The sequence below is a fragment of the Macrotis lagotis genome, chromosome 2 (genome assembly GCF_037893015.1).
Source record: "Macrotis lagotis isolate mMagLag1 chromosome 2, bilby.v1.9.chrom.fasta, whole genome shotgun sequence".
Classification (NCBI taxonomy): domain Eukaryota; kingdom Metazoa; phylum Chordata; class Mammalia; order Peramelemorphia; family Peramelidae; genus Macrotis; species Macrotis lagotis.
The window spans coordinates 313,428,476-313,449,433 of NC_133659.1; the positions used below are offsets into that span (position 1 = coordinate 313,428,476).

General features: G+C 42.2%; 2 protein-coding genes across 7 annotated transcripts in view; one reads left to right on the forward strand and one right to left on the reverse strand.

Annotated features, from left to right (window-relative positions):
- METAP2 (methionyl aminopeptidase 2) overlaps positions 1-7,156 on the forward strand; it is a 31,073-nt gene extending 23,917 nt beyond the window's left edge. The window contains exons 5-11 of the mRNA XM_074226613.1: positions 996-1,157; positions 1,936-2,117; positions 3,043-3,137; positions 3,238-3,334; positions 3,858-3,961; positions 4,301-4,416; positions 4,829-7,156. Coding sequence (XP_074082714.1) covers positions 996-1,157; positions 1,936-2,117; positions 3,043-3,137; positions 3,238-3,334; positions 3,858-3,961; positions 4,301-4,416; positions 4,829-5,081 — 1,009 coding nt within the window. The 3' untranslated portion in view covers positions 5,082-7,156. The remainder of the gene's footprint in view (positions 1-995; positions 1,158-1,935; positions 2,118-3,042; positions 3,138-3,237; positions 3,335-3,857; positions 3,962-4,300; positions 4,417-4,828) is intronic.
- USP44 (ubiquitin specific peptidase 44) overlaps positions 2,605-20,958 on the reverse strand; it is a 38,908-nt gene continuing 20,554 nt past the window's right edge. For 5 of the 6 annotated variants that reach the window (XM_074226610.1, XM_074226611.1, XM_074226608.1 and 2 more), the window contains exons 3-6: positions 14,610-14,808; positions 13,312-13,420; positions 10,288-10,493; positions 5,547-9,486 (exon numbers count right to left, since the gene is read on the reverse strand). In XM_074226610.1, the coding sequence (XP_074082711.1) occupies positions 9,296-9,486; positions 10,288-10,493; positions 13,312-13,420; positions 14,610-14,808 (705 nt within the window). In that variant the 3' untranslated portion in view covers positions 5,547-9,295. Of the gene's footprint in view, positions 2,921-5,546; positions 9,487-10,287; positions 10,494-13,311; positions 13,421-14,609; positions 14,809-20,958 lie in introns of those variants that run through there. The other variant, XR_012476254.1, reaches the window with a different exon arrangement.

The window sequence follows — 20,958 nt, forward strand, 5'->3', positions numbered from 1 at the left end:
CTCTAGTCTTTGGAATCATTTTCCCAAAAGCCTGGTGACTAGAGAATCTGTAATATTTTTTCAAAAGATAAGTGTAAAGAAGAACCAACTTATATTGTTAGTGGATTCTTGTTCCTAGTTGAGGCTTTGTAAAGCTAAATGTGGATGCCTGAGGTGATAATGATTATTTCTAGAAGGTAATGGTCTCTGTGATTTAGAAGATTTTTCTAAAAAATGCGGGCTTAGACTAGGTGGCCTTTGAGGGTCCTCCTTTCTACAGCACTGGGCATGCAAACTTAAGTTTAATTAGGAAAAATTGAAAGAATTATTTCCACATAAGCTTTTTTTTAAGGTTTTTTTTTTTTTTTTTTTGCAAGGCAAGCGGGGTTAAGTGGCTTGTCTAAGGCCACACAGCTAGGTCATTATTAAGTGTCTGAGATCAGATTTGAACCCAGGTACTCCTGACTCCGGGGCTGATGCTTATCCACTATGCCACCTAGCTGCCCCTATCATTTTGTCTGTCCTTCCTTTATTTTTTTTAGGGTTTTTCAAGGCAGTGGGGTTAAGTGGCTTGCCCTAGGCCACACGGCTAGGTAATTATTAAGTGTCTGAGGTCGGATTTGAACTCAGGTACTCCTGACTCCAGGGCCGGTGCTCTTATCCTCTGTGCCACCTAGCCGCCCCTCCATAAGCTTTTAAAAAAAAATTATTTTTGGGTCGGCTAGGTGGCGTAGTGGATAAAGCACCGGCCTTGGAGTCAGGAGTACCTGGGTTCAAATCTAGTCTCAGACACTTAAATAATTACCTAGATGTGTGGCCTTGGGCAAGCCACTTAACCCCATTTGCCTTGCAAAAGCCTAAAAACAAAACAAAACAAAAAATTTATTTTTAATTTCTGTTAGTCTTTACATTGGTTCCATGGTATACATTCACATGAGCTTTTTAGAAAATTGAAAATGTAACAAATATATTGGGAGTTCTAAATTTAAATAATTGTCTCATTTTTACTTTTGAAGGCGAACGGCAGCTTGGAGAACCACAAGTGAAGAAAAAAAAGCATTAGACCAGGCCAGTGAAGAGATCTGGAATGATTTTCGGGAAGCTGCAGAGGCACATAGACAAGTGAGGAAGTATGTGATGAGCTGGATCAAGCCTGGGATGACTATGATAGAAATCTGGTAAGTCTGGAGGTCTGGGGAATGGCAGCTCAGGGGCCCTTGGCCAGTGGGTATGGTATATGAAAGAAGATAGGACCAAGAACAGTTGGTTGTTTGACTAGACTTGTAATTGAATTTTTGAAAAAGTTACATAATTCAGTATGTTTTGCTTTGGTTGTATAAGTTCCATTTTCAATCTCCTTTTAGACAAGCTCTATTAGAAATCCTTCAGATGTGGTTAGGTGAAATTGAGAAAAGAAAATGAAGTTGGAGACGATCAATCTTCCTATTGGAACACTTTTCCTCTAGATTTCCTAGTATTTTAAATGCTAGGGTGGGAGGGGTGAAATGGCACTTGGAAATCAATCATTTGAACTGAATATTTTGTTTTTATGTTTTAAATTAGAAACCTGAAAAAGGACTAGGATATCTTTGTTAAGATAATTGCCTGGGTAATCTCCTTTTACATAGTGAAGCCAGAGAAAGGAAAAAACAATCATCACTGACTTCAAGTTTTCTGATATTTTTTTCCTCTCAGGAAAGTTAATTATCAGTATTGATGATTCATCAAAGCCAAGTATGACAGAACTCTAAAATTAGTATTTCATGTGTAGAGACCTTGGAGGTAGTAACAGGTTTTACAGGTGAACTGGAAATCCTTCCTGATTCACCTCCAGAGAGGATCATGTATGGTAGGAGGAGGAATTAGGTTCCATGGAAATGTTGACCAATTCTGAGATTTTTGGTTAGGTTATGCTGTGGAATCATTTCACTGGACTGTCCATTCTTTTTGTTTTAGTGAAAAACTGGAAGACTGTTCCCGGAAGCTCATAAAAGAGAATGGCCTCAATGCTGGCCTTGCCTTCCCCACAGGCTGCTCCCTCAATAACTGTGCAGCCCACTACACTCCCAATGCTGGGGACCCCACGGTCTTGCAGTATGACGACATCTGTAAGATAGATTTTGGAACACACGTCAGCGGTGAGTGGTGAACAAGTATTTCGGGGCTTTGATTTGGGTCATTTGGGACAAAGGTTACCTCTCCTTGAATAGCTTGGTGACCCCCCCCCCCCCCCAATAATGGGCCAGTCTCTTGATGGCCTTAGGCTCCCTGGAGCTCACAATTCTCAAACTGAATTGATTCACTAGCCCCAGAAGTAGGAATTAGAAGTTGTTCTGTCATGCCCTAATGTTTAATTATTTTAGAGGTTAAAAACTTTTGGGATTGTTCTGAAATACACACTTTTTTAAAAAATAATCAACCTGCTCTCATACTAGAGATTTTTTTTTATTATTATTTTTCAAGGCAACGGGGTTAAGTGACTTGCCCAAGGCCACACAACTAGGTCATTATTAAGTGTCTGAGGCCAGATTTGAACTCAGGTACTCCTGACTCCAGGGCTGGTGCTCTATCCACTGCACCACCTAGCCGCCCCATACTACAGAGATTTATGGGATAACATTTGGCCCATATTTCATCCTATGGTCCTCAGCAAATCATAGTTAAAACAGTCATTATAAAACTTATTCTATGTCATGAGCCATTTTAGTTTTTTATTTTTTCCTTGTGACACAAGTGGACATAGCTTTTGCTGTCACTTTTTCTTTTTTCCCCCCATTGGTTTGTGTTTTCTCTGCTACTTTTTTTACCCATAGTTGCTAGCTGTGGGGAGTTAGTTGTGTATGTCTTTCCAGGTATTCTTGTTCCACTTGCTTCAGGAGTTTGGGTTTATGTTCTAGATGACTGATTTAGGTTCCTGGGGCATTACCTCCATCAGCTGTCCCTGTGAATGAGCAGAAGACATGTTGATTGATAATCAGCTTCTGACAGCTTCAGTGAATTAAGGGATCACTGGAATTTTGTCACAAAAATAAAAAAATCTAAGTTAAGAAAATTCTTTTTCAGGTAGAATTATCGATTGTGCTTTTACTGTCACTTTCAACCCCAAATATGACACATTGTTGAAGGCTGTAAAAGATGCTACTAACACTGGAATAAAGGTATGCAAAATTACCCTAACTACTTCAAGAATTTACTCTGATTTCTTAATTTTTATAGGAGTGAACCTTGTACCCTTTTAAAAATTGTGTTTATATTCAGTGTGCTGGAATTGATGTTCGTCTTTGTGATGTTGGTGAGGCCATCCAGGAAGTCATGGAGTCTTATGAAGTGGAAATTGATGGGAAAACGTATCAAGGTATGACGGTCTTTTGAAACGGAACCGTAAAATGGCCTGTTTGTTTTACATCTGCAAGATTCCCTGACCTTAACATACAGGCCACAATGCCATCTCACTCTCGATTTTTTTTTTTTTTTTTTTTTTTACCTTCCAAGAGTTTCAGGGGGTTCAGTAATGAGGAACAAAAAAAAAAATTGAGTCTTGGGATATTATCTCCAGTCTTTTAGTTTCAGGGAGGGAGAGTTGTGTTTGGGGACTTCCAAGAAAATCACTGCCGTGTGTATATCAGGTTCTTTGGGGATAAGTTAAGCTTTTGGTGCTATGAGGCTAATTGTATTGGGGTGCAAAAACCAAGCCTTAGATGGTTTTCTTCATGAGATCAATAATCACAAGAGTAGGTTTTGTAGAAACTGGTTCTCCATTTATCTGAAGGGACATTCTATTTCACATTTCCTCTTGCAAAATACTCTATAAAAAGTTGCTTGTCTCTCCCTCTATAGTAGTTAATAATGGATTAAAGAATGTTCTCTGTTTATTCTAGTGAAACCCATTCGAAATCTTAATGGACATTCAATTGGGCCATATAGAATACATGCTGGAAAAACAGTGCCCATTGTGAAAGGAGGAGAAGCAACGAGAATGGAGGTGGGTAGCAACTTAAAACCATCTCTGTGACGATATTAGGGTTTTCTCAAACTGAAGTTTATTAACAAATTATTATGGTTCAATGCAGTAAGATAATGACATCTTCCAACTAGTGCAGTGGCACAGTCAGTGCTTGAACAGAATGCTTTTTAGATATATCACTTGTTCAGCCATTCCTTTTGATAACCTCAGTTTCTCTGCTCTCACAAGAACATCTGTCTGTCTTAGCAGCAGTATTATTTAGATTGCTTTCTAAGATGGCTCAAGTGTTAGAAGTAAAACTCACCGCAAATATTTTTTCCCTCATTTACTTGCATTTATTTTGTTTGTTTCTTTAAGGAAGGTGAAGTATACGCCATAGAAACCTTTGGTAGTACAGGAAAAGGTGTGGTGCATGATGATATGGAATGTTCACATTATATGAAAAATTTTGATGTTGGACACGTGCCAATAAGGTGAGAGAACTGCTCCCCCCACATCTATTTCATCATAAATTTGCTACATAGATAGATCTATTATTTTTTACCCGCCCCCCACACATACACCCAGAGCCATTTCACATTTGCCCTTTAAATTTTGCATTGGGAGCTGAGATTGTGTGTAAAGAACTACAAGGTGGTCTGGTCAGGGTTGCCAGTTTGTGTCCGCAGAAAGAAAACCGGAAAAGGAAAAAATAGAGAAGTGTGAGTGTGGAGTTAAGGGTGACTGACTTGGAGGGTTGAGGATGTGAGGAGAGAACAAATGGAGTCAGATTCCAAAAGGATAATTGGGGGGGGGAAGCCATTTAAGTTGATGACTTTGTGGATGTATGTAGGTTTTAGAGAGGTTTGCCTAGAAAGAAAACTATTTTATTTTTTTGCCTTTCAGACTTCCAAGAGCAAAACACTTGTTAAATGTCATCAATGAAAACTTTGGCACCCTGGCCTTCTGCCGCAGATGGCTAGATCGCCTTGGAGAAAGTAAATATCTCATGGCTCTCAAGAACCTGTGTGACTTGGGGATTGTGGATCCCTACCCCCCCTTATGTGACATCAAAGGCTCCTATACAGCACAATTTGAGCACACCATTCTCTTACGCCCGACATGTAAAGAAGTTGTCAGCAGAGGAGATGACTATTAAACCTAGCTCCGAGGCCACCTCAGCAGCTTTCCCTAGGCTTTGTTGGAATACATTATACCAGAATTAATTTGCAACAAACATATTGTCTGTTTTTAACAGTGGACCTCTGTAATACTTTCCCATGTGTGAAAAGGAAGGAATTCAGTCGAAGGCAAGTCTTCTCATGTAACTAAGGCAAAAAGCTTTCAGGGGCTTTTAGAGAGATTTCACAAATGTTAAAACTGTTCACTATTTTCTGTTGAGGAGAACCATACCTATGATGCTCAATTTTTAGTTTGGAATGAGTTCTATACATTTTGTTTTGAACATTTATTCTATAAAAGATGCTTTTCAGATATTTATATGACCATATTCCTTGAATGCTTTGAATGAATTGACCACCTAATTCTCCCACACTCACTTACTACTATAAGCCCTCTGGTCTCAGATTATTGCCTTATACACTTCCTGGATTCCATTTTGTAAAAAATAAAGACAAATTTTCAGATCTAAGAGAATACATTTCCATGTTTGTGGTTCTAATTCTGGGCAAGATTTGCTGGCTGTATTTAAGAGAATCCATGTCTTAGTGTTAGAATCTGGAATGTAGCTTTCCTTCCTCCTGCTCATGCAGTGGATTACTACCTTCACCAGCCTGGTACCACCCTGGCAGCAGCAGTGCACCAAGCCATTGGCTCCTGATTTTCTTCCTAATGGATGAAGGAGGATAAACAACCTTAGCAGACACCCAGTCTTTGAGAATTCTTCATTTGCTTTCTGAGATCCTCCCGTTAATCCTCATTTTCTCCAATCAAGTGGAAAGATATATATTAACTTTCAAGCATTCTGACTTTCTAAAATGGAACCTTTTACTGATTGTATCCACGCTGGGGGGAAAAAAACCAAAACTCTTTGGCTTTGCTAGCAGAAGACTTTACATACCTGGAAAAGAAACCTTTTGAGGCTAAAGAATCAGAAAAGGAAAACCAGGGAAGTTTCTAGGTTGAATTACTGTTCTGAATAGAACAAATACAATCGTAGTCACTAACTAGGCTCCTTGCTAGTATGAGCCAGTTTGATGGGGTGAGAGGTTAGTTTTGCATCTCACATCAAATCAACATCAGGGACTTAGGGGATGAGTTTGCAATGCTGCAACGGTTATGTGAAATGTAAATGCCTAAGTATGCAAATCCCTCCAAAATAATTCATTGTGAAGGGTCATATATTTACTTGGGTTTTGATCACTGTCAAATCCCAATTTTTCTTACTTGTAAATAAATACTCAGTTGGGACTGTCCCAAAAACTTTAAAACTAATTTTTGGGGCTTGATATTTTTTGTACCAGGGTAAAAAGCCTTAACAAAGGGCATGCTTGCTTTCCAAGTGTGCTCCCGTCCTGTCACCATCACTTCACGATGTGATCGCCTGTGGGACATCGCTTTAGTTTCTGTTAGTCTTGTTCACCAACCATCCTGTTCTCAAATACAAAGAAACCTATGACTTCCTCAGTGGGAGAGGTTTGGCATCTCTGGAGCTTAAACCAGCAGCCTCTTGACAGAATGATGAATGAAAGAATGAATGAAAGCCAGCAGGATCCTCCTTTTGGGTGACAAGTGTCTTTGGAGAGGAGGGGAGGGGGGGACTTGGAGGACAACCAAAACGCATGCTCTGTAATCACTACCACGTATAATAAGTATGTTACTACTACTGCTATATCCTTCCGACTAGCTCGCTGTAGAATGCCGAAGCTTAAGATGATCCTCGTCCTGCAGATGGATCCTTGGACCAATTCTGTATGTGCACAAGCTCCCCTCCAGTGACTGACTGACCGACCGACTGACCAACCGACTGGGGGATACAGCATCGGCGACCGTGATTGTACTAACTCCTAGACTGGCTGAACTTTGGGGGGATGTGATCTAGTTAAGCAGGGAGGCTGCGGATTTAAGAAACGTGTAACTACCTACTATCCATCCATGTATCTCTCGGAACCATTCTGTCATGTTAAAATAATGCTGTACCTTACTGGCTAACAAATGATTAGTTGGATGTTTAAACAATAGTGCCTTTAGTAAATTACTTTACAATCAAAAGAACGTTGCTTGTTTGTTAGCTCTGTGTGGCGAGTGCATTGACCACATTGCTCTTATTTGTCCACTCCACTTGGTCAACTAGAAAAGGACTTCCTTCTTTGCTTGGGGAAAGTCATCTCCCTCCCTTGTATTTCAGAGCCCTCCTCAACGCGCTCGTTTTTGGCTCACAGCACCAAGGTGACTTGCCAGCAGGTGGCTCCCAAGCTGCCAGGCTTGGAGACAGAAAGACAGACGGGTCCCTAGAAACACCACCTGTATTTTCTGGGAACAGGACACCTGGGCCCTACGAAGTGGAGTCATTTTGGTACACTCATATTTTGGCATTATAACCTCCCTTTAGGAAACACAAAAACACCATTCAGTGTTGCCCACATTAAGTTTTATTGAGGTATAATTTATCTAACAGTTGAGGTAACAACTTGCATAGGTTTTTATGAAACAATTTCAAACCCTAGCATTTAGCTAATACTCAAGTTGTATTTTGGCACAAATCTTGGTTTGCTCAGTGGTAAATTCTCATTACGACAGACTAAGTATCACCACTGCCTCCAAATCGATTTCTGACTCTTGAGTTTTCCCAATGTGGTTTCTCTCCATTTATGAGTAATTTTTGAGAAATGCTGGAGGCAATGTAACAACATCTTAGCAGTGTAGTGGTCGTGGTGGGGAGGGTATCTTGTCTTCCTCCTGTGCTTAAGGCTAACACTCCCAAAAGAGCGACTGTATGGAAGTAAAGGTTAACACTAGGCTATGTCGCATTTTCCCATTTCTTAAGAGGCAGCAAAATGAGAAGAACTGGTGAAAAGAAAACCATGGGGCATATTCATTTCAAAGCAGAAGGGAAGTTGGCCCAACACGATTTAAGTCATTCACATCCTTCCTTGCTGGCTCGGAATCGGAGCCCAGCCTTGAAGTACAAAGAAAAGTAAGCACAGACTCAACAAGTTCAGCCCTTAACTTAAAACATGACCTTTTAAAAAGAGCAACAATTGAAAACGAAACTCAGATGCACAGAGCAAGTGAAAAACAATGCAAAGAGCAGCACGGTAATAATAATAATACACTGATTCTCTCCCATGTCCATGCGTGCCCTTTATTATAAAGCAAGCTCCCTCTTCAAAACTTCCATTCTTAATCATCAAAACAAAAAATGCCCTACAGATCCGACCTTTCCCAAGCAAGAAATGGCTTGGACGTTTTGAGACTTCACCAAAGTCAGTTTCTGGCCGAAGGAATGGTCTGCTCTATTGAAACTCCAGATGTAAAATACGAATCCTCCCCATCCGAATTGCCGATCTTGCCTCCTCCCCACAGCCACAGGACTAAGCTCACTTAAAGAGACAAAGGTTCTAAGCTGCCTGGGTTTTTTCCATTTGGACAAATTTTGAGGATGCCTAGCTAGAAAAGAACATTTTGCCTTTGCTCTAGTAGTTCAAAACCAAACATTCCCACGTAGCCAGGTCTATCAGAACACGGTCCTGCAGTCACTCACTTGGCTTGATTTGAGAATGTAACCAAAAGAAAGGGAAGCTATAAAAACAAGTTGTAAGAAAAGCCACTAACTGATGATCAGGATTGAATTCTTCTGGTGAGTGAGGCCGACAACAACCTGTGTTTGGGTCTCACAGAGTCTCGCCTGAGACGGTGCTTGGAAATATCTGTGTCCTAAAAGAAACCCTTTTTGGTGAAATGGTCTGTCTTAATACCTAAAAAGAATTAGCCCTGTAGCAATAGCCTTGAAGAAGGCATGCAAAAACATGTACATAAAATGGTGTAACCATTAAGAATTTTAGTGACAGTCTCATAAAAATCCATGATTTAAAAAAAAAAGATAAAAAAAGAATGAACACCAGTCTGAGGTAAACATCAAAAATTTAAAGACTCTTCTCTTAAAAACAAAACCAAACTGTTGTATAAGAAAACTCCAGGTACTTTAAAAAATGTTCAAAAGTTCCCTACTGTCAATATCCAAGTGTTAATTTATACCAACTTTGTTTCTGTAAAAAGGTTTTGTTTTTAGCTAGATACAAAATATATAAACATAGTGTACACTGATTCACAAGAAAAAGTACAAAACCAGTCCCCTACCTCCACCAGCTCCTCAGAGAGCCCCGGGCCACCCCCAGTCACTTCCCTGGGGCCTCAGCTCCTCCAGGTCCTGGGAGCAGGGCTGACCTCCCCCCGGACTGGTGGGGGGCTGAAGGCCGAGAGTCCACATTGCCCGTCCTCTTGGGGAGTGCGCTGAGTATAAAATAAGATGTACGCTTGGGCCTTACACACTTCTTCCAGCGTGCACATATTGAGCTTGGAATCATTGCAGTGTACCCAAAATCCTAAAAAGTTACAAAGGACAGAAATTAAAAAGTGAGTCATTCCAGGGAAAAGCCAAAATAACAACTGCATTTTATTAGCATGGAGCATTTTTTTCTTACTGACTTTTTTTTGGTATGACTAGTGCAGTTTTTTTTTTTAAGGTTTTTGCAAGGCAATGGGGTTAAGTGGCTTGCCCAAGGCCACACAGCTGGGTCATTATTAAGTGTGTGAGGCTGGATTTGAACTCAGGTCCTCCTGACTCCAGGGCCGGTGCTCTGTCCATTGTGCCACCTAGCCCCCCCAAGAGGAATGTTCTTAATATGGAATACACATTTACTTTTTTATTATTTTATCTACCTTTAGTTTAAGAAGTTTGTATCATTAGTATAAAGTCACTTCTAATCGAGGTTTCATTTCACATTCTACTTTATTACACAAATAACTTAGTTGATCAAAGGAATTGGGCCACCTACTTTCATTTAAAAAAGGAAATAATTCAACTAGCAAATGCCCAGATCCATTTATGCCTGGAAAGATCTTTTAAATTTGCATTCCCTTTTAATTATCCAGGTCATTCCTAATGTCTGTGGTTACAATCTTGGGAAAATCTGAAATGATCCTTACGGAAGAGGAAAGTGGCTGTCAAATAAAGCGAGGGTTCAAACTCGACCTTAGGCCGGTCCATTGCGAAGATTTGGATTCTCGCCAGATGTGTTTAGGTGAGGGCCGTCAGAGGTGGACTTTTATTCTAGGCCTTTTAACACATGCTTTCATCTAGTTCCCAAACAAACTTTAAGAAGACAAAGTCTCCTCACTGGTACCTCCTTCAGAGTTGTAGCAGTATGCAGTATAGTGTCCTGAGCCAAACCCCTTCCCGTGATGCATGACGACGGCAGACAAATCATAGATGAAGCAGTCCGGTCTGAGGGACTTTAAAGATTCTCTGTAGCAGTAAGGCTCCATGTTCAGGATTTCATCAAAACCAACGTGGACCCCGATTTTCTCTCTGTGATTACGCCCTGACCACCTGGAAAAAATATTAGAAACAAAACGTGCTCAACTTCTTACCTTCCAAGTGAGTTATACACCTCCATGAATAGTTTCATCAGATCAGTTTTCATCAGTCCTACAACTAAGTCATTACAATTTGAACTAAACAGAATGTTCTAGGGTCAGTCAGTTCTTTGGGAAGGCTGATCAGCTAAAGTCATAGATATCAGGACTTTTATTTGAGATCACTGCTAGCAAAGCTGTCTTCATGATTTTTCTGACTTTACATGCAACTGATTTTGTTTATGCAAACACTTGAAAATTATGTAAAATCAAGTGTCTTTTCTGCTCTCTTCCATCATCTGTCAGATTCCAAATTTTCCCCTTAACCAGAGAATCTGTCAGATCTGTTATCAAAGAACTGACACAAATAGAGAAGACTAAAAGTTTCATGAATAAAATAGTGGTCAAAGCTCAGACCCAATTTTCAAATCAAAGTACATACTATCAAACCACCACATGAAAAAATACTCTTAAACCACAAGACAACTGAGATGTTCACTGCCACCAAGGCAGAAATCATGCTGAAGGGAAGTGGCTGAGAAAAGATAAGACACATGAATAATTTTACAAAAAAATGACTTAACCATTCGATCCTTTTGGATCCATTAAATCCCACTGCTATATATGACCAAAGGGACAAAAAAAATGGAGAAAAGATTCAGTATATACTAAAATGTTCATAGCAATCTAACAAAGAGGATGCACCCGCTTCACGATGTGCTATGTAAATGTAATTGTCTCATTGTACCAAAAGAAATGGGAGAATGACCTGAAGCAGAGAGGAGAAAGGAGACAGAAGTACTCCAGGCCTTTAAAAACATGAAAACTAAGCCCTGAGCAGATGAACTGGGGCTAAAGGCAACAGGCAGTACTGGTTCCAGTGCAACACTACCGAGAAAGGAGGTAAATGCAGAGAGTGGCCAATCCCTGCCTCTTAACTGGGGACAATACTGGGAAATGTCCAAGATATTTTTATCTATCTATCTATCTATCTATCTATCTATCTATCTATCTATCTATCTATCTATCTATCTATCTATTTTTTAGGTTTTTGCAAGGCAAATGGGGTTAAGTGGCTTGCCCAAGGCCACACAGCTCGGTAATTATTAAATGTCTGAGGCCGGATTTGAACCCAGGTACTCCTGACTCCAAGGCTGGTGCTCTATTCACTGTGCCACCTAGCTGCCCCCTCCAAGATATTTTTAAACAAGGTCATCACTAATTTTTTCCCTAAAGAGAAACCAGCTTAGCAGACAAGGTAGCAGGCACCACCGGGAGGCAGTGGGGGGCTGAGAAGGCTGAGTCTCGACCCCGGGCTCTGGTTTAAGGGGTCTTTTGGTCGGTTTCCACACTTTCTAGAGGAGATGCTGGGGTCACCTGCACTTTGATTGGGCCAGGAAGGTCAGAGACACCCGGTGGCCCTTCTTCCCCACTTCCCCAAAGTTCCCGATTCTCTCTATCGGAGGCAAGGCCTCAAGGTTCTTCTAGGGAGACTGAATTGAGACCATTACTGGACTCCACAAACAGACTAAAAGCCTGAGTGTGAATCCAAGGTCTGCTGCTTTTTTGTTTTTTAGGTTTTTGCTAGGCAATGGGGTTAAGTGGCTTGCCCCAGGCCACACCACTAGGTAATTATTAAATGTCTGCGGTTGGATTTGAACCCAGGTACACCTGACTCCAGGGCCAGTGCTTTATCCACTGCCACCTAGCCGCCCCCCTGCTGCTTAATTTTTAATGTGACCACAGGGGGTCAGTTTAATGTCTCTGGGCCTCAGTTTCTTTTTCTGTAAATTAAGAAACCCCCATTTTAATTGGTTAAAAATTCAGGAAGCATTTTCGGAATTCAGTAAGAATATTGAGAAGACAAATTACACCAGTTCAAAGACATCTTTCTAATTTGCATTTAAAACGCAATCACAAAATGAGCCTCTAAATCCTAAGTCTACACAACCTGTAGAAACTTTTTCCCTTGGGATAAAACCATTGGAGTCTAGGTGAAGACAATAGATTCGGGGCTATAGGACTTAAGTTTCTCTTAGGATACAGAGAATTCCTGAAGGTGTAGGGGGATCCTGCAGTGATCACCGGGGAATGCAGGGGAACCCAGGGTCAACTTCTAGTGACTAGGATCATTCTTCAAATCAGATCAAGTCCGAAGGACGAAATTAAGTTCTTAGTGTGCGGCACTAACGCGTGGTCGTAAGTGGCAGACTGAGCACCTGGACCTTGGGATCTAATCATCTGACTGTTCCTTTGAGCTGGGTGTGCTGGGAGACCCAGGAGAGGAGACAAGCACAATGTCAGAAGCAGGAGAACCGAGTCCCTTGGAGCCAAGCCCCGTGGTGCCGAGTCCGTGAGATAGGGCCAGGGTTCTCCTCAGTTTACAGGCTCCTCTCTTGAAATGTTTGCATACAACTAAAACATTGAAAATAAGGCAGTTTAGGATAAAAATGTCAAACTGTGCAGCATATAGGATAAAAACAATAAATGGGAAAAGAGAAGAGATATTTTAAAGTATATTTGACTTTCAAACAACCCACAAAGCAGAACTGTAAAAGTATCACACTGGTTGGGGAAATTTGTTTTGCTGTTATTGTTTTTAACTGTTTAAAGCAATTTAAAATTCAGTTATGTGCCATCCCCTAGCAAGACTAACCACAAAGTCTCTCAAACGTTCCTAAGGACAGTTTAGTCAAAAACTATCATTAAACGGATTAATTCTAAGAGATTACATTCAGGAAGTTAAAACCCCCCAAAGTGCAGAGTTTCTAATAGCCAACGCTGATACAAACCTGAATCGTTTAAGGTGTAGTCTCAGAACCTGAGGCAGCCGACACACCATAAGCTGTTTCTGGGCTTCTGTGAGTATAACTGGTTTTGAAGAAAATTTCCTGCGCTTTCCTTCGATGGAAAAAAGATAATAAACCCACTTTCAATTTCAGACTAAGGTAAAGGAAAACTAATTTAATTAAGAGTTTAAAAACTCATTAAGCCTATGAATATGGGAACTGGGTCAAAAATCTCACTTTTTTTTTTACATTGTTTAAAAGAAAAGGATGCTCTGAGCAAATGAACAGTGCCAAGAGACTAGAGAGGAGGAGGAAGCCCTGAGCCTACTACCCATTTTAATGAGCACTTTTCCAGCTTGAGAGCAAAACGCATCTAGATAAAACAATTCTGTACATTCAAGTTGATCACTAGGGCTGGTAACCCTGACCTTCTAGAATTAAAACTTTCCTTCTATAATTCTGCTTTTTTTCAGTATTGGTACAAAAGGACTTTTGCCCCTCTTGAAACCTATTGGTTTAGAGTCTCTTGTCACCCTTCCAGTAACAGGTTCTTATCTACTTGGGTAAATCACCATCAACCATCAATTTGCCATAAACCCATGAATTTTTTAACTATGGAACTAAAAACTTGGCTTATCCAAAAATGAAAACATCATATGCCAAAAGTTCGACTAATTTTTGATATAGTGTTTCCAATTCAAAGAGACGTGTCTAATTAAAAGGAGCTTGGTGGTAAACACCCCCTCCAAGTTAGTATTAAGATCCTTAGGCTCACCTTTGTAAGACCCAGAAATGCAATATTGTTTTCAGAGGAGAAATAGTACCAACCCAGACCTGTTGCCACATAAAGACAAATCCAGTTCTGTCAGGGGCAACCAAGTCAAATACACTCTCAACTGACTGGGCAGCTGGGGAGCAAAGATCCTGACCCATGTCCTCAGCACAGAGACTGGGACAACTTAGGGTCCCCCCTCCTCTGACAGCCCACTGTGGCCCATCTACCCACACTTCTGCGCCCCAGCCAAAGTGCTTGGCCTTCTCAATCTCAAGTAGAACAGAGCAGTTTGGGCGAGACATGGTCAGAGGCGGTGCCAGGGCATCACCCTGTGCCTCCAGTGCTCATGCCAGGGGCCCATGGGAGCCATGGGTTTTACTTAACCCAGAAGTTCACATTCCTTCAATAAAGACAAGCCTTAGAGTAAATGGTGAAACTCCCTCCCGCCCCCACCGTGTTTCTCTGCAAGATTGAAGCCCTTTCAAGACACAAAACACATCTAAAATTACATACTGTCTTTACTCACTGTTACACTGGTCACACACATAAATTTTTCCTTCTAGAGCTTCAGTTTCTGTGAACTTGGCCAACATTTCTGTAACCAAGCAGGGATACTGCGCAGCCATTTCTTTTCCATTACAGTGATATCTTTCCGGAAATTCCAGTGACAGGTCCCAGAAAGGTTCGACTGTATTTGATTTATTATCACACGCAAGACATGTAACCTGTAAACAGAAAGAGTGCGTTAGTCTCTCCACGTATTCCAACGCCCTCTCCTGGTAGTAAAGGCAGCACCTTCCCTAAAAGAGATATTTGTTCTGATGGGTAAAAAAGGGGACAGGACAAGGCGAGCAGAAGACGGCTGGGATGCTTTCTTTTAGAACCCCTTCCCAAGCCTGAGAGACCAGGGAGAAGACCAAAGAGCCCGTTTTTATTACACAGGCACAAAATGCTTTTGTACAAGGAAAGTAACTCCAGATGGAATAAGAAACAACTCCAGGGGGAAAACTGCAAAAAAGTAACTTCCACAACAAGCAAGCTCTAACTGCTAAGACGCCACGTGAAAATACGTCTGAGGAGCTACCTTGAACTCACAATCATGGAAAGTGCAGGAATAAAGGATAAATGAGGAATTCAGAAGAATGGGCTGGACCTGGACAAACTGAATCTAAACCCAACAATAAGGAGGCTAAACTCTAGGAACCGACCCCCAGTCCTGATCCAGGAGAGACCACAGCAGGAAGGACAAACCTCTGCCCTCAGGGAAGAGGGTGAGGCTGGCGGGGACAGAACACAGCACACATCACGGGGCTGGTGCGTGGCTTCTTGGGAGGGAGAAGAGACGAAGAAGGTTCTCTCCAGAAAACGGCTGTGATGGAAGGCAAGAGAAATTGGTAAAATTGAAGAACCCTAAAGAGCTTCTTGAAACCCGTCAGCACTATTACTATGAAAGAAAATAAGAGCTGAATCTAGAATCAAGGGCCAGTCTTCACATTAGTGAACTGGTAACATCCTTCAGACGCAGTGCTGCAGGCCAAGGGGAGCGAGGTCCAGGAGCAGTGTCCGGGGCCTCTCAGAGGAAGCACGCCGGAGGAGCGTGAAGGGAAAGCATTTGGAGATGAAGCCGAGGGACGCAACGACGCCCGACCACTTGAGCTGCCTGTTGGAATGGAACTGCATTGTCCCAAAGGAGAAGAGGAGGATTACCTCAGCACACAACATACCTACGATGCTGAAGAGGGACTACAAACCGTGCCACTCGGGCACCAGTTGAAGGACCAGTTTCCCCAGAAGCATGTCCTCATGGGGAAATCTCATTAGACCTTGTGTGCTGCATGGGCCCAGCAGAGGTGAGAGTGCCAATTTGGGCCTACGAGGACCACCTTTCTTCAGTGTTATCTCTCTCTGACACACACACACACACACACACACACACACACACACTACATTTTGGGAATGTGGTGCCATTAGACAGGACTGTTTTATTTTGGAGGCCACGGAGCTTCTACAGGATTCTGAACAGGAGTGACATAATGATTATGCCCAGCAGCAGGGTTTTGGATGACTGGTTGCTCTTACAGACTGGCAGTGACAACCATGGCGTCTACTTTGGCAACATCAGTAGAACGCTTGAAAAAGGGAAGGACAGGAGATTACATTAAGAAGAGCAAACATTGACAAAATTTGGCAAGTAATTGGATCTGGAAAGTAAAGAAGGAAGAATAAAAAGTAAGAACCAATATCTCTTTAACAAGGCTAACTAGGATGAAGAATGATAGAGGCAGCATGAAAAATAACTAAATCAAATGAGGATGCCTACCATTTTAATTTACTTTGGAGATACCCATTTCTGAAGCCTTCTTCTTCATTTTGTTTCCTCAGAGGTGGTATTAATCAACTAAATATTTCAAACTATGTATCTCAGAAACAGAAAGTGATTTAAGAAAACCTCATAGACTCTAAATCCATTAGTAATAAAATGGTTCATGGAAAAAGAGGCAAATATGTTATCTCAAGGAAGGCAGAAAGTTCTGTGCTTGGAGTCAGAACAGTAAAGTGAGAGAGATTCTCTTATTTCATTTACAAAGCAAATGGACCATGCTGGCAGCTAGGAAACAATAAATTTAGGATGTAGAGTACAATTTATTCAGATTTTTAGCAACGTCCTCCTCCCCAAAAAGACATTTAACCTATAACAAGTTTGGGTTACCAAGCATGAGGTTCACTTTTTTCCTACCAAATGCATCTAAAATTAACTAAAAGACAATTGCTATCTTCTATACCTATAGTTCCCCAATAGTTGGCCTGGGATTTCTGCTTTCTTCAATCCTCATAACTCACCTATTTTATCCCATCCTCTTCCTATCCATGGAGGACCTGATAACATAAACTCTGTGAAGTTTTGCAGTTTTTCCCCAGTGACACTAACCTGCAGAAGAATGACTAGTACATGCAAACAGGACCAATATCCCGTAATTGTTTTATTACTAGTATTACTTTGTGGTACTGATGTTTACTTGAATGGTACAAAGAAATTGTTTCTATTTTCCCCTTGCATTTGTTACGAGTGATTCTGATCTATAAAACCACACACCAAAGCCAAGTCCAGATGCTGAAACCCTACTGAAGTCTTCAAAGGAGACGAAGCTAATGCTGCCTCTTGATCAATATTTAGCATTTTCCTAGAAGACAGTATATTCTAGGTTTAATTCCCCACAGTAAAGGTAATGAGTGATGACAAAAAACTAAACTTTGGCTTTTTAAAAACATCCCATTATAATTTTTTCTTATCGTGTTATTTCCCTTCTTGCATTTTACAAGCCAGCCAAACTGGCTTTTTTCTTTCTCTTTACATTGGCTTGCCCTCTACTTGGCATGTAGTTTTGTGCTCATTTTTGCCTCACTGAATCTTGTTCTTCCTTGAAGACATAACTCATGCACCATCTTCCATATAAAACCTTTTTTAGATTCTTCCACATTTCCTCTACCCTCCTACCATAATTACTATAAATAGTAATATGGCTAGAGAAGTAGCCCCAAGAGCCGGGAAAGTCTGACTTCATATCCTTATCTCTTGAACCATATCGGCAGGATGACTGTGGGCAAGTCAATTAACTCCAACGCTCTGGTCACTTCTCTAAGAAACTGCAAATTGGAGAGGTGTGCTCACTAATATTGCTACGGAAAGATTTTATCACAGAGTTCTTTGTCACAGGTCTGGTTACTATTTCTATGTATGTGGGTAGCTAGGTTGTGCACTGGACAGAACACTCGCTTCAAAGTCAGGAGGACCGGAGTTTGAATCCAGCCTCAGACATGTAACTCTTACTAGCTGTGTGGCCTTGGGCAAGTCACTTCACCCTGACTGCCTCTCCTCCAGGGCCATCTCCAGTCGCCCTGATTCGTATCTGGCCACAGGACCCAGATGGCTCTGAAGAAGCAAGTGAGGCTGGGGCCTTAGCACAGCCCCCCATCACTCAAATCCAATTCACGTGCTCGTCATGCCTTCACCTTCCTCACGTCATCATCCTTGGCTCCAGCTTCCTGGTCACTCCCACCCAGGCGCCTAGGCCAGAGTCCCCCTCCTCTCATGACCCAAAGCATTTCTATAGGCAAGGAAAGCCACTTGCTCCTGCATCCTCCCTGTACATTTTCATTGCCTATTTGATACTTCAAGTACATCTTTTCATTTCGATAGCAAACCTCACTTCAGAGCCACCTCAAGAGTCTGGGGGCAGTTCTGGTGGTTGGGGAGGAAAGGAGATGGCCTCGAGGGTCATGGATGAGCCGAATAAAGAGTGCTAGCTACAAAGGGGGGGACAGAATGGCAGGTGACTGCGTGGCCTCCCAGGGGCAAGAATTCTCCTGATACTGAACGAGGAGTCTTCTATGGGTGTTGGAAACTGCTGGCTGGGGGAGGAGAGAGAGAGAGAGAGAGAGAGAGAGAGAGAGAGAGAGAGAGAGAGAGAGAGAGAGAGAGAGAGAGAGAGTGAGAGTGTGTGTGAATGTGAGTGTGTGTGTCTCAACAAAGTGCCCAAAAGAGAACTCTCCTGAGGTCACTGGAGCTCTGGATTTTCAAGGAACATGCAATGAAAGATGAGGCAGATAAAAGAGCTGGTGGCTTCAAAAGTGGTCAGCTTTCCTGATATGGGCTAATGGGCCCCAACCAAGAACCCACCTATGGTCTCTGGTCCAGAGACTGGGAATAGAGCCATGAGGAACGAGAAGAGACCCTGACAACTCTACCTGGTTAATAAAACTCCAGCTCATGCTCTCACTGCTCCTGGGGAAAGGTGACTCCAGACCCTTAGCAAACAAACCTCCTCCAACGAGTGAGGGTCTGTTAGGGACTGTTATGTATGGGAGCACTGTAAATTATCTTTACCTGGTGTCCTTGAGCACCAGAGTCTTGTTTTACCAAGTGCCATGGGAATGAGAGTGGATTAGGTACTGGAGAGGTATTTAAGCACTGATACTTGGTTCAATAAACAGAGACCTTGGAGCACTCGATGGAGTACTTGTCTCCCTTGTCATCCTCGTCTCTCACCCTTCCAGTGCTCTCCTGGGGAAGATTGGGGGAGTCCAGAAGGGGACTCAACATATGACATCCAGTAAAGGGATTCAACATATGGTGTCCGAACAGGGACATAACAAGGGTCAAAGAAAAATCTGTTAAATTACTCCAGCAGTGACTGGTCCGATGGAGCCAAGGCTGAGAAGGATGTGGGGGGGACTCTCTAAAGAGGTAGTTTTACAAAGCCAGTTCAATGTGTTAAGAGTCTCTGAATAAGAATCCTTGTCCCTTTTTTGGTAGTAAAACTGAGCAATGGATAGATCTCTGGAAGATCTGAGTTTGTATCTCCCTCCCTTACTAGCTTTGTGATCCTGCAAGTCACTGAGCTATGTCTGTCTGAGAAATGCCTCATCTATAAATGAGGATATTAATAATGTTTCTACCTTCCAGGATTGGTTGGTGTGAGAAAGCGCTTTGAAAACCATAATGTTAATATCTTAATATATATGTGATACATAGTAATTATAAATGATATATAAATTCTATTCATTATTTTTTAATATAGTAATGTTATTGGCCCCACAGATGAATTCCAACAGCAACCAATGGCAATCTGCAGGGGCAGGGGTGGCATTCCTAAGGAAACCCCCTCCTCCGCCTGCACCACCCTGAGCCCAGTTTGTCCTAGGGTCCATCAGAGTTCCCTCCAGATAGGGTCCTAATCCTAACTCAACCCATCCTCAGCCACACCGGTGCAGGCTGACCTGTCGTAGGGATAGTGGGTGAAGTGGAGGAGGAATTCCCAAGCCTGTCACTTTGAAGTGACCCTGTTTCCCAGAGGGTCTGGAGTGCAGCTCTTGAAAGAGCATACAGAGCAATGGAGCACAGGGGAGGGGAACCTTGACTCCGCACGCCCTGCCGCAGCAGCTTGGTCTCCCTCACTGAGGGGTGAAGCAGACAACTTCCCTGGGTTGGAGGGCCAAGAGGGCACATTGCTGGGAGGCACTTTGCTTTCTAACAGCACGTGAGAGGGGAAACTGTTGACACATAAGGTGGGTAGATGTGTAGTTACTTGGAGGAGAGGGGATCCCAAACTGGCCATGATTCTGAATAACCACAGATGGGGGGACAGCACAGGAACAGCCCCTCCAAAGAACTGGGGGAGGACAAAGACTTTGAAAATCATTCCTTGACACAGCTCTCTAGGAGGGGAAGATTTAGCATGAGAGTGGGTAGTCGTATGGAGAATTGGTATCAAACTAGATCCAAGGACAGGTGAGAGTCAAGAGGCCAATGATCTCTCTTCCCCCTTCTACTCTGGATGACCCTGGTTCACGATCAACAACCATTGTTGTAATGGTCAGGAGGTGGTCATGCCATGGTCCTGTGGGGTTGGCTCCAGCTTTCCTATCCCCCTGACCTACAAGATGGGCCAGATTGTTGAGACTGATTCTTTCAAAATTAAGGAAGGAGAGGAAGAAAATCTTAGTTCTTGGGCTTTTGTTTTCCTCCACATTATGTCTATCCTGAGGGGAGAGGGAAAGGTCTGTAATTCCACCCCCTCCCTTTTTTTCTCTTTAATCTTATCATTCATGCCAGGAGAATGGAGGGCTCAACACAGGGTCCACATACCTCCCTATGTGCTGCCAGAAACAATTAAAATGTAAATGGGAAATACTTGTTAAATGAAAATAAAAAAAACCCAGAGATAATATCACATTTTAAAACAAAGTCTTATTGCAGCCCTGGGGTCCTTTGTACAGATGAATGGGTCCTTTTCTATTTGGGTTCGACATCATTGGCCTAGAGCAGGGAAATCTGATATTAGACTAGGGTCATGTTGCCAGGACAGAGCAGAGAC